The following is a 13,748-nucleotide window of genomic DNA, read 5'->3' as shown; positions in this document are numbered from 1 at the left end:
GGGAATAGCAATAACCATTGAAAGTTTGGTTAAACAGTAAAAGACAAGGTCAGTTATTTCAATTATTAAAACATGGTAGTGTGAATAGAGGGAGTATAGAATGGGGAGTGGTCCTCACGCATGGACACGTATATGGTATCTGGTCTCTTCATTTTGCGGGCCCGTTATTAACTAAAACTGCATTCATTAGATATTTTAAGGCTACTGATATGGGCAGTACCATGTTTTAATCATTGCACAAACTAAGCTTGTCTTTTCCGTTTTAATTGGCTTCTAAGAGCTGTATGGGGAACTGTAATCACTTTTACAGCTGTTTAGATAAGAAAAGGCGAGCTGAGTTATTGCGATTATCAAAACATGGAGGCACCAATATCTGTAGCCTATTTTAACTTTCAATTTTCAGGGTTGGTGAGCCCTCTTACTAGCATTTGCTGAAACTACATCTCTGCTGGGAGTTCACCATGCTCAAAAGCCTTTCAAGGGGCTTTCATGGACCCAGATTAGGGTTGATAACGGTTCGGTTCGACCCCAAAACCGAACATACTTGCACTCCAAACCAGAACCGAACCAAACATATATATATATATATATATATATATATATATATATATATATATATATATATATATATATATATATATATATAACTCATCCCTAGCTAAGCTGCTAACTAGCATAAGTCAGGAGATGCTAATCGGAAAAGTAAGGAATATCGGTAGAATACTGTGAGAACAAGCCACGAAGCCACAGTTGATCATATGATCAACTGTTCAGAGTCTCGTTGAAGTTACGCATATTGCCAGGCATCTGTATCTATCGGGTAGTGTGTCCCTTGGTCATTCGCCGGTACCTAATTCCCCTGCTGGTGGGCCCTCGATCGCTATATTCTTGCGATAGCGAAGGATCGAAGAGCGAAGTTACGGAGGTGATTGGATTTGCACCAATGGAAACCATAAATTCCATACACAATAGAGGTAGAAAGGAAATTCATGCATAAAAGAGTATAGCACAAACAGAAACTGAATTTTTAGTTCAGTTTCGGCTCAGTTTTGGTTCAGTTCGGCCAATTTTGCCATCCCTGACCCAAATGGTACAATGGACCATCCAAGTCCAAAATTGACATGATCTAGACAAATTATCATGATCCATGAACAAATTTCGGATCCCAATGATAAAATCAAAACTTACTTCAGATCAGATCCAGACGTTTAACAAAACTCATAGGACTGCTCAATTTTGTCATACCATTTTACAAAAGGGCGATGATCCCACTGCCTCTCGCTCTTGTTGTCGCTGCTCATTGCTGCTCATCGCCCTCGCACTCTTATGAGATTACGGGTTTCTTGTATGTAATTTAGATTAGTTTTATTATTTACAAGCATTATCCTAAAAAGATTGAATGGGAGTTTTATCTTACAGAGTTTTAAAAAAGAGCATGCAAGAGGATCCTTGGTCTACAAGCGAAGTCCATTTCATTTTACTTTTGCTTGTTATACTTCATTTTGCAAAGAGAGAACAGAAAATAGGTTAGTTTTTACATTTCCACTTTGAGCATATGAAGAATTCTTAAATAATCACCTTTGCTTTGAGGAAATACAGTAGCTCACCTATTATTTGTGTTATGTAATGTCAAATGATTGCATGCCATCAAGTTTACAATGGAAACTCGAACGGCAAAGAAATTTGTATGAAAATTACAAAATTACCTTAGTTTCTTGAAAAAGGCTATAGCAATGAAAGTCTAATGATATGAAGAATTTAACTTTTTAAAATAAAAAAACCCTACTAAGATTTTTTAAATATGTTGGGCTACATTGTAAATATAAAAATCATTTCCACAGGATGATACTAACCCTCGATCTGTATAGAGACTGCACATTATTATGGAAATGAACAGTTTGGATCCATTCACGGGGTCAGCCATACAGTACTTTTTGAAAAATACTAGACTACCGACTACACAACCACGCACCATATAAAAACTCTACAAATGCTGTTCATCTATAGATAGGAGGGCTAGGATCATCCAATGGAAATGATTTTTTGGGCACATCTTATTTACTTTATGGCGCATCATATGGACGATATGGATCCTACAGTGTGGTCCGCACAGTCCTTTTTGAAAAATAAGGGACTATAAGGGCTTACACCGTATAAAATCTCTCTTTTCAGTTTGGAACCAAGAGCATATCAGTTGTCCCATCATGTTCTACAAGATCAACGGCCTCCATTGCACGTACATGTCTCTGTACATTGAATCCTATAATTCATCGTCACTATTTGATCAGGATGATACCTTGAAGAAGACCTGCCGCATGCACACAAGAGCAACGACGAGTACGGTAAGAGTGGGACAAAATGGGGTAAGAGTGGGACAAAATGGGGTTGTGTTTGTAGCTCAATGGTTATGATTCAGGGTTTGTTCCTCAACCTTGAGGTCGCAGGTTCGATCTCAACTTGCCTATGAAAACAAGAGCGGGAAACAAAATGGAGTTTGTTTCCCTTTTATAGACTAGAGTCCAAGCCTTCAAGGATTCTTTTCTTTCAAGGAGTCTTTGACAAGGGGTAAGCAATTTCTTAGAATATCAAGTTTTATAAAATACCATGCGAAGGAGTTCACAGTTTCTAGATCGGTCTGAGTAATGAAATTACCCTTTTGCCCTAACCGCCTTTGAGTCTCCATTGGCCAACGATTTTTACATTCATCAGTACCCAATGGCCAATGACATTGATCTTGGCACCCTTTCACAGTTTCACCATTTTTCAATGTACGTGTCAAAGAGTGTTGGACAAATTATATGTTGTCCAGTAGGGTCTAATATATGGCTTGATTGAATCCAGAAATTAGAAATGTAAATAAATCAGTACTTAGCTTTTGTAGAAAACGTTTCTGTAAAACAGATCGAGAAAAAGAAGGCTGAGTCGTGCCACTGGTCACTCTCCTTAAGAATCGTATCCGCCCCCTACCGGTGCAAACCGGGATCCGCGAACCGATGCTCCAAGATAAAACAGCCAAAGTTGGCTCCAGTCCACGTGCACTCGCTGACTGGTCCACCCAGAATCACCGTAGAAATGTGCTCAGATCAGAACGGAGGAATGGAAGAAGACAAGCAGAAACTTTGATGTTTTCTGTAAAAAAAACTATATTTTCAATGGTGCTGTTCTCTTCTTTTTATAGATGAGAATATGACCGTTGGAGGATAATTAATCACCATTAAAAGATAAAAATGTTTCTCTTTTAATCACCATTAAAAGACAAAAAACGTTTCTCTTTTAATCACCATTAAAAGACAAAAATGTTTCTCTCTTAATTATCATTAAAAGACAAAAAACGTTTCTCTTTTAATCACCATTAAAAGACAAAAACGTTTCTCTCTTAATTACCATTAAAAGACATAAACGTTTCTCTCTTAATTACCATTAAAAGACAAAAACGGTTTTGGTTTTAAAAACACACCACAAGCACACTCACCAAGGTCTTGGGTTCAAGTCCCCACATATGCAAAAGTCTTTTGCTTTAAAACAAGAGAGGAAAACATAATTTGAATCTTCCCTCCAAATTTTTTTAAACAAAAAGAAAAAGCATCTTTGACTTTTCAAATCTTTTTATTATTTTGTTTAAAAATTCTAACAATCCCCCACAAGATTCAAATTACAGTTGAAAATTGAAAACGGAAGTATCTGAGCACATTAGAAAATAGAGTGGATTCATACCGGTGTCTTTTGGACTTCAACCGATATTTAGGATAAACAGATTACGTTACCGAGTACGGGTAGAGTTAGACTCCTTCAACCTTTCCTCGTGGGTGTAACTGACTAACCTGTTATCCACACTCTACATTCGATTCCTTGGTGATTCATTCACAGTTTTGGAACATTTTGGCCTTGTTCCCCTCTTGGTTCTCATGAATGTTCTTGAGAATTACTCGTTAAATTCTCATAGGAAGCGGCCTTACCTCCACATTCACTTAGGTCAGTCATCAAGTATGCACTGCAAGTAACATACCACCCAATACAGGTTATGATCTGATTAAGAGTCTATAACTCATCCTCTCTCATTTGCAGTGAACACTATCTTTCATCATTTTGCATCTAGGAGTAGGGGGTGATAGTATTAACAAACCATCCGGTGACTTGTTAGTACCCATTGAACCAAATTCCAGGGATCTCCTTTCACATTGGTTGGGTGTCCATCACTAATGATTCATGCCACGAGCTTTAACCCCATTCCTTGCGATGTCTCATAAACCACCTTGTTTATTTGTGGTTTTGTCAGAGGATCTGCCAGATTCCTCTCCGACCTTACAAAGTCGAGTGCTATTGTTCCCTCACTCAAGTATTGCTTTACCAAATTATGCCTTAGGCAAATATGCCTTCTTTTGCCATTATAGGTCTTATTTTTTGCCTGGGCTATAGCATTTTTTGGCAGTCACTATATAGAAACACCGAGGGAACTGGCCTTGGCCATAAAGGCACATCTGCAATAAAATTCCTGAGCCATTCGGCTTCAGCTCCTGCTAGGGCTAAGGCTATAAATTCCGCTTCCATAGTGGAACTTGTACTACAAGTTTGTTTAACCGATTTCCAAGAAATCGCACCACCACCAAGGGTGAATAAGTACCCACTGGTATACCTTGATTCTCTCAATTAGAGATCCATTAGCACAACCTAGCCTTCTTGAACAACAGGGCCCCCACAATTTGAACAATTACCTCTTAATTCTGAGTTATCAGGTACTACCCATCCCAATTTGATGTACACATGTACCTTTCGAGCAACAAACCATAAGTGAGTACATGGCATTTACATTTTAAGCCGCCATACTCCAAAAATTATGGTTAGCCTCCCATTCAAGAATTTAGAGTCATGTCCATACGATACTCATACGCAATTACATTCAATTATCCAATCTTTATATAAGTATTCTTACTTTCTACAACCTGCAGAATATGTATATAATAGGCACATAATGCATATATTGTTCAAATTTTGTTCCAATATGCAAAATCTACTTATTTTTCAAATAAAATACAGAAAATTAGAATGACATTTTAACATGCATTATATTGATGAATTTCATCAATTCTTCTTTAGATGGAATAAACTAGTTAGGGTAATGCCAAACCCAATTTGGCTCTTAGAGTTCCCATGCCATAGTACATATAAAACATCATTTCCAATACATCAAGTTCCTTAACAAGAACAAGAACTTTAAACTTTGATAGTATATGAACTATATAGCATTCCCATTCAAGTAATGCGGATTTTTTCTCATTGAAAATAAATCATTACTTATATCGCCATTAGATTCATTTACAAGCATTCAACAAGAGATGCTTATCTCTTAAAGGCATTTTAGCAAACACTTGACAAGCATCATTTTTTTTTTAACTATATACTATTACCAAAACAAATGAGTGTCAAAACATTTAACTAGATAAATGGGTGTTGATATCAAAACATAGGCTACTGATTTTATGAGCCACCACAAACGGTCCAAATATCAAGCCCATATGATGATCAACCATGAATTCCCTTTTCTTTTATCAACAAACCAATAAAATTTCTTAAAACAGAAATTTAACATGTTGAGGGAATTGTATAAAGATACAATAAGAAAATCCATCATCAAAGCCAAACAAATATAATCTACTAGTTTAGGTGCCAATAACAATATTGAGTCATAAGGTACTCAACCTTTTAATTTGCCAAACCAAATAAGAGATGGGTTTTTGCAAATATAATCAGCATTATTCCAGTTTTCAAAATCAGCAGAATCTTCAGATGGTTTTGATTGTGTAAGAACAAAAGCGGCACCAATTTGTTGTAGAGCAAACAAGATCTGTTGTTTCCATCTTTTATAGTTCAATCCAGTAAGGCGTTCGATATTGGAAAATCTGGAATGGTGTTGAGAATTCTGTTCACAACAGAGGTGCGAACAACCGTTGGATTGGAATTCTCAACAGAGATGGTATCAACAGAAGTTGGGTTCGGATTATCAGAAGCCATATGATCAGATTTGAAAAATACGATTCTTAAGATTGTTGGACAAATTATATGTTGTCCAGTAGGGTCTGATATATGGCTTGATTGAATCCAGAAATTAGAAATGTAAATAAATCAGTACTTAGTTTTTGTAGAAAACATTTCTGTAAAACAGATCGAGAAAAAGAAGGCTGAGTCGTGCCACTGGTCACTCTCCTTAAGAATCGTATCCGCCCCCTACCGGTGCAAACCGGGATCCGCGAACCGATGCTCCAAGATAAAACAGCCAAAGTTGGCTCCAGTCCACGTGCACTCGCTGACTGGTCCACCCAAAATCACCGTAGAACTGTGCTCAGATCAGAACGGAGGAAAGGAAGAAGACAAGCAGAAACTTTGATGTTTTCTGTAAAAAACTATATTTTCAATGGTGCTGTTCTCTTCTTTTTATAGATGAGAATATGACCGTTGGAGGATAATTAATCACCATTAAAAGACAAAAATGTTTCTCTTTTAATCACCATTAAAAGACAAAAAACGTTTCTCTTTTAATCACCATTAAAAGACAAAAACGTTTCTCTCTTGATTACCATTAAAAGACAAAAACGTTTATCTTTTAATCACCATTAAAAGACAAAAAACGTTTCTCTCTTAATTACCATTAAAAGACATAAACGTTTCTCTCTTAATTACCATTAAAAGACAAAAACGGTTTTGGTTTTGATAACACACCACAAGCACACTCACCAAGGTCTTGGGTTCAAGTCCCCACATATGCAAAAGTCTTTTACTTTAAAACAAGAGAGGAAAACATAATTTGAATCTTCCCTCCAAATTTTTTTAAACAAAAAGAAAAAGCATCTTTGACTTTTCAAATCTTTTTATTATTTTGTTTAAAAATTCTAACAAAGAGTGAGCCGATGTTTCGATTATTAATTTTGAAATTTAGAATTTATTCTCATCAATGAAAATATAAAACATTTCCCCTTTTTATGGAGGAAGCCTTCCACATGCAACAGACCATCCGCGAAATGCTTTATGAGATGATGGACGCTAGCAAATCCCATATATTTATTGTTATCCACATTCTTTCCTTGTCCAAGAAAATCTGCAAAGTTCCCCACACTCTTGAGTCAGGTGATTACCTTTTTTTTTTCTAAGTGAGTGTTTAATGAATGTAGTTTTCAAAGAGTACGTTTAAACCTTAAAAACTCATCTTAAGTTTCATATAAAACTTGTAACCCTGACCTATATATGTCAAACCTTCCTCCCTAACTTACAATAACCTAACTTTTTCATTAAACTTCTTGTTCCCTTCCAACAAGGTTTATCACATACTTCATATTGACTTTAAATGGCCCTTCTCATGCATTTTCTCTTTCATATTTAGAGATTTTCACTTTCCGCATTTTCTCTTTTCTAGACCTATACCTTCCCAGGTCTACTTCCTGCATAGCTTCTCACACTCGTTTCCCACTCATGGAATTATGGCCTAAGTATGTTTCCACAAGTGTAAGCCAAAAGAATATTGATGGATTTGAGATCATCCAAGCTAAATATCAAATTGACAAATGCTCAACAAAAAAGTAGATCAGAGAAACACTCTCTCAAGGTGAACAACATAATTAAACTAGAACAGAAAGAGTTAAAAAGAAAGAAAAGAAAAGAAAAACAATCTTTTTTTCTTTTTTTTGTTATTAGATGTTGCCAACTTCAACAGGTTGTTTTTCAATAAATAATAAAAACACAGCTTTATGTAATGATTCGGTAATAAGAATTTTTAAACTCAAAGGAGGTGCCCATATGCCTGATAGCAGAATGGAGCTAAGCTTCAAGCCATGAAACTCAAACTGATCACATCCCAATTCAAGAACTCTGTTTGCAGTTAACAATTTCTTGCACTGTAAAAAGACATCTTACTATAACAATGTTTTTTTTTCAGAGGAATTTCTCCCATACAAACTATATAATACTGGTGAAAACAATCATTTCTTCCAAACACCCAATCAATCACCTAAATATTATCCTGACTATACATGGTCTGCATCTATCAAGTCATTTCTTCTTCTAAAAATCGAAGAACAAACAGTTAGGAGCCGCAGAATAGAACTCACAAGAAAGTTTTGTCTGTGGTAAGGGTCATGACATCTTTGAATTGAAACTGCTATAAACAAACCAACCTAAAATACTTGACTCAATCAAACAGGCAAGCCCACTTAAATGTCCATCCCCCCACTTGAGCGCATACTGAAAGTGCACTGTTGGTAGGATTAGGCATTCTATCGCTGAAAATTTTAAAGCACAACTTTCATTGGACCTACAGGACTAAACGGGATTCAATCAGTATAATCAACATAAATCAGTTTTATGGAATATCCTGAATCAAATACTGCATTTCACCATGCAGCCCAAAACCGTCGGGAGGAGCATCGGAGACAGAGCCCATTTGAACAACACTTTGAAGATCATCATCCCATATGGTTGATAACTGTAAATTGATGCCACAAATCCATTAAACAGTAGGCAGACATGAATGGAGTATTACCGAAGAATAAAAGTTGAGAGTAGGATATAACGAACCCTTTGGATTACCTGAGCCATGGAGGAAAAATGGGAGTTTGTAGCTTTCAGAATGTCTCCCGAATTGTCAATAGTGCGTAACAGCATTTCAGTTTGTCTGGTTCCCTGTGGGGCTCCAAGCAAATGAGCGTGAGAGGAGCTCATTCCTGGAATAAATCCTAGAACAGCTGAACCACCACCTTGTGAGTAAAGAATCTACAGGGGAGTGAACAGAGATAAAGCTCATCATAAAACTCATCATTTTATTACCATCGCCGAAAGGAATTGAAGTGGTTTATATCTTCTATCACTATAATGATCTTACATCTTTTGAAAGAAGCCGTTCTATATCAATGTGTAGTTCTGGGTTGACAGTGGAAAGCTTCATTGACAGAAACTACAATAAAGCAAAGTAACCATTTAATATCACGGGGTAAAAGTAGAAAAAAGAAGCATAATTAAAAAGATGAGTTGCTTGATATAATTTCTGAACAACCTAAAGGACTAATACCAAGTTTACAAATTCCTGCAATATCAGTTGAATAATTTTCAGTATGGCTTAGGAAAGGTTTAAGGAGAGGATATCTTGCCAATTTACTCTTAACAGTGCAGAGGCAAGCAACTTTTGTGGTGAGACATGGTTTTGGATTAGAGGTGACTTAATAGGCAGCATATAAGGTTTATTAATATTAACTGTGGCTTGCCTCAGAAAAAAACGAAACAAAAAGAGATGATGCTTTCTTTGGCCTCGTTCGTTTTGGATTTTGATAACTGATTTTGAGTCCGAAAGTGATTATTGGATTCAATAAATTAAACACAGTGTTGAGTCCGGTAATCAGTTTTGGACTAAAAATCGGTTCTCAATATCCAAAATGAACAGAGCCTTAGTAGGTTAGTGGAATAGCATACCTCAACCTGTCGTTGCAGTGATTGCACATAGTTGATTATCTCATCAAGCATAACAGCCTTGCCAGTAATCTACAATTACAGAACAAGATTAAATAAAAGTCACAAATGAAAGAGTTCACATGTAAGGAAGAGCTTAACCATAAAAAAGCTATTACTACTGAATTACCTTATTGCATCCGGGAACAAGGTCTTGAAGAAACCTCATTCTCTCACTGATCTTTTCTCTTCTCACCTGTATGTGAAGGATTTCAGGCTCAATTTTTTGGCAAACAAGAAATTGAGCAATAGAAAAGAATATCTTGTGTTCAAACATACTCTTTCTGCAAGGCTGTGGCTATTGGTAGCTTGGCCTCGCCTTGCTCTGACATGAATGTAGTCTTCCTTTGCAGCATCCGCACACTGGGAACGGTCCTTAGTCTGTTTGTTATTTACCTTTCGAGCAGATGAAATTGGGTTCTGTTCACTCTTCTGTTTCTTTTCTTCTCTCTCTTTTGAACATTGAACTGTGGTATGTGAATTGTCATTTTGTTGCTCCATGCCAACACTCTATTTTAAGGATGCAACAAAATTAATAACTGGTTAAAGAGTCAGAAAACAAAAGGATCTTGAATCTACTTATGTAAGAACCAACTAAATGAATTATAATAACTTAAGTTTACCTTAATGCTATCGAATTGAGAATGGGAGTCCCCTACAGGCCACTCAGCTATCCTTTTCCTTTTCTTTGCCTTGATCGATTGTCCGCCAATCCTGTCATCGGAAATTTGGTGATCCTCTTGCTTGGTTGCGCCATGATCAGCCCCCTCACATCTTTCAACAATACCCACAATTCCATTCCTTGTGTTTACTGAAGTCCTCTTTTCAGTGCCACACTCCTCATTTGAGGGGTAATCTGGAGAAGAAACAGAACCGGCTATCTGATAACGCTCGGACCGACCAAAAGAACTGACCATATTGGAAAAGCTCCCACTGCCAAAGCATGAAAGCCTAGGATCAACCTTGGCGAAACTCGTCTCAGATGGATACTGAACAAGGTGAGAGGTGTTGCCAATTGACTGGCTTCCTAGAACACCAATATTGTAAGAAGGAAAATCATTGGGATGATGAGAAGCCATTGATCCTTTAAAGCTCACATCATGTGCCACTGAAACAAGTGGATCCAAACCATTAGAGAAGAATGAGTCTACTGCATTTGAAGAAGAGCAAGGATTGGCCTTCACAGTACAATTAGACATGGAGCTCATCATCGTCTCTGCAATCTTTTCAGACTGAGAAGCTGAATACGTCCCAGAGGATCCACAATTTAGAAGGTTCCTTCTCTGTTCAAACCCAAAATCACCATTATTGTCTGCACCCATGTTCTGAAATCAAACAATACCCCCCAAAACAAGCTGCAGCCCCAACCCACTAGGGAAATCTTTTAAATTCTACCCACCAGATGGGAAAACCCAATGCCCAGACCTGAAACTAAGGTAGCCCAAAATAGAAGAAGATCTATTACTAAAGAGAAATAGAGTTTTGACTGAAAAAAGCTGGTAATTTCTTGCAGGGCTCAACAAGGAACAATAACCTTGGCAGCTTTATACCAAGAGAGTGAAAGCAAAAGCAATCCTCAGACAAAGAAAAGAGAAATCAATGTATCAGGCATATAATCTAGCATCATTCCACCAGCTAGTTACTTTAAAACTACCCTAAGATCAAACCTACTATAATGTTAAATACCCCACAGACAAGAAAGTGAACCTTTCAGAGCATAAAGGAGGCAAAGAAGAAAAGAGTGGCATTAGTTAAACAGCTCACCAAACTAGCAAAAAGGAAAGCAGATTCCTTCTTTTACTCGACAGCCTCTAACTCATTTGCTAAACACAAAAAACCCCCAAACTCATGAATTTGATTAAACCAGGTTTGAATTCCTATGTTCCAAAACCAGATTATAAGGTATGATACCAGATAATGAAAGCAATGATTTCTACAGTAACCCCAAAAGTATAAGAATTTTTGAAGCTTCAAATAAGTACCACCAACAACGAAAAGGGGACAAGGAACAGACACCCTTTTGGAAATTTCCCACAATGGGTATCTACAAAAACTCTAAAAGCATCAAATTCTGTTCAAATTCACAAGAATGGAAATGGGTGGTACTGGATTAGGGTTCTAACAGAGACAAGAGCAGAATTTTTCTAAAATGGGGGTTAACAGAAACCCTAAAGGCATCAAATCCTTGTTAAAATCAGAAGAGAAACAAAAATAAGAACAACAAAGAAAACCCAACTGGGTCCTTGTAAAAAGCATCAAATTCTAACTGAAAATCAAGGGAATAGAAATGAGCTGAGAGATCACAGACTGTTACCTGCTAAAGAGGGGGTGAAATGAAATAGCTGTATGGATGATTAACTACAGCCAACTACTCTCCCTATAAAATAATTCAAACCTAATCTTCCACAACTTTAGGCATGATTTATCTTGTTTTTTAATTTTCCTTTGCTTACAACTGGAAACAACAGGTTCTCTTCAACCCCAAGCTTGAAATCTTTTACTGACACCTTGCCAACTATTCAATACACCCTTTGTTGTACTACACTCATTTTTTCTCCTTACTGACAACCCACATATCTTTTTTCCTCTTATATTATCTTCTCCCTCTCAACTTTTCCTTTCCTCTGTTATTTTTCTTCTTCTATCCATCAAACATATGGAATCTTATCATCTTTTTACCTCCTTGTCCTCTTACGTTATCCAGCTGGGGGAGTGGTTCCTCAAGCATAGTCAAATGAGTTCTAGAGAATCAATTTCTTGGCTCTTGATAATGGGACCCTGTGTTGCCAACCACTTGTTTTGGTCCTTTCCACCCATCTCTTTTGGTACAGTATTTTTCTAATGTATTTAGGGAGTTTTTATATGATGAGTGGCTGTATGGTCCATTATTTTTCACAAATACCGCTCCCACTCCATAAGATGATCCAAACCGTCCATTTTTTGCCATAAAATAGTTAGCCGATAACGGTTATTCCAAAAAGTACACCACGTTAGAGCTATTCCAAGTTTTCGATTTGTTTCAGCATATGACCTATGGCGAGGTTGGTACAACATAAGTACAAGTAGTGAGGCGAGAATAGTTATTACTCAACATTTGGATCCTCCTAATAGGGGTCATTACAAGTTAAACTTCGATGGTTCTAACCTTGGGAACTCAAGCTAGCTGGAGTAGGTGGACTCCTACGTAGTTACGATGGAGCAACGATATGGACGTTCTCTGACCCGATCGGTATTGCAAACTCAAATGCATCATGGAATTAAGGCTATTGATCCCAATATGATGATAAGGTCTCCCTAAATGTGAATGTGATAAAATGGGTGATGGGAAGTCAGTCCCATCATTGGAGATTTACTCATTAGATAGACGAGATCATAGATCATGTGGCCGGTTCATCTGTCTCTTTCAATCATGTAAGACAATGAGCAAATCAAGAAGCTGATAGATTAACCAGGGAGGGACTTTCAAGGGCAAGCTTGGAAATTTTCAATTTCCTTCCACAGTGATTTATTCAGTGTATTTTTCCCTAGTGTTTAAAAAGTTACAAGTATACCCCTGTGGTTTCAATTTGTGTAAGGTAGACCCCCTTAGTTGACGGTTGGTTCACAGATTGAAGGGTTATGATGTTCATATGGAGCTGATTTTTTGGGCACTATGTCAGGGCCCATCAAATGAATGCTTTGGATCATCCAAACAATGTGGGCACACTGTGTTTTTTATAGTGTTTGGATTCGGGTTTGGAGGGGTGTATGGGGTCTTCATTACCATTGATAGTGTTTCAAAAGAGGGGGCCTACCTTATACAAATTGAAACCACAGGGGGTCTACTTGTAACGTTTTAAACATTAGGGGTTAAGCTGAGTGTGTCAGAAACCCCAGGGGGACTTAAGTGTATTTTTCCCAAAAAGTCGTAAATAGGTTGTACCCCAAAAAATCATTTCCATAAGATGATCCTGTTGCTACGAATTATAGAGGTTTCATCTATTCATCTCCTTGTCCCTGCGACTAAATGAACCATATTTCCTTTCTTCTATGTTATTTTTATTCTTCCATCTCCATAAACATATAGAATCTATCTTTACCTCCTTGTCCTCGTACGGTCTCCAGCTGGGGAGTGGTTCTTCAAGCATATACTCAAATGAGTACTCTCCCCAATTTCTTCCCTTAATAATGGAGCCAGTGTTGCCAACCACTTGTTTTGATACTTTCCACCCATATCTTTCGGTACAGTTTTCTATTGTATTTTGGTTTCAACAATTCACTGT

The 13,748-nt window shown here is 37.2% G+C and overlaps 1 protein-coding gene across 3 annotated transcripts; it reads right to left on the bottom strand.

Annotated features, from left to right (window-relative positions):
- Nucleotides 1–7,847: 7,847 nt before the first annotated feature.
- On the bottom strand, nt 7,848–12,226 carry LOC143876135 (transcription factor bHLH74-like). Of its 3 annotated transcripts, none has more exons than XM_077377807.1 (8): nt 11,801–12,226; nt 10,110–10,917; nt 9,766–9,996; nt 9,617–9,682; nt 9,451–9,519; nt 8,867–8,938; nt 8,575–8,757; nt 7,848–8,470 (listed from the first exon to the last, which is right to left on the bottom strand). In XM_077377807.1, exons 2-8 carry the CDS (start codon nt 10,806–10,808, stop codon nt 8,348–8,350), a joined length of 1,443 nt encoding a protein of 480 aa, XP_077233922.1. In that variant the 5' UTR covers nt 10,809–10,917; nt 11,801–12,226; the 3' UTR covers nt 7,848–8,347. The 3 variants fall into 3 exon arrangements, with proteins under 3 accessions (XP_077233922.1, XP_077233924.1, XP_077233923.1); XM_077377809.1 differs by having other exon boundaries at nt 10,110–10,769; XM_077377808.1 differs by lacking the exon at nt 11,801–12,226 and having other exon boundaries at nt 10,110–11,794.
- Between the last annotated feature and the right edge of the window lie 1,522 nt (nt 12,227–13,748).

Source organism: Tasmannia lanceolata, unplaced genomic scaffold, assembly GCF_043159265.1.
Source record: "Tasmannia lanceolata isolate RefF3 unplaced genomic scaffold, GAP_Taslan_0.1 ptg000004l, whole genome shotgun sequence".
NCBI lineage: Eukaryota > Viridiplantae > Streptophyta > Magnoliopsida > Canellales > Winteraceae > Tasmannia > Tasmannia lanceolata.
This window is presented reverse-complemented; position numbering and strand designations above follow the sequence as displayed.

Bases quoted from the DNA above. Each gene is read 5' to 3' on its own strand.
- LOC143876135 (XM_077377807.1), bottom strand. From the start codon at position 10,808: ATGGGTGCAGACAATAATGGTGATTTTGGGTTTGAACAGAGAAGGAAC. The intron at 9,520-9,616 runs GTAATTCAGTAG...CTGTAATTGTAG, and splicing joins TTGTTCCCGGATGCAATAAG to ATTACTGGCAAGGCTGTTAT. The intron at 8,939-9,450 runs GTATGCTATTCC...GCTTTATTGTAG, and splicing joins CACTGCAACGACAGGTTGAG to TTTCTGTCAATGAAGCTTTC.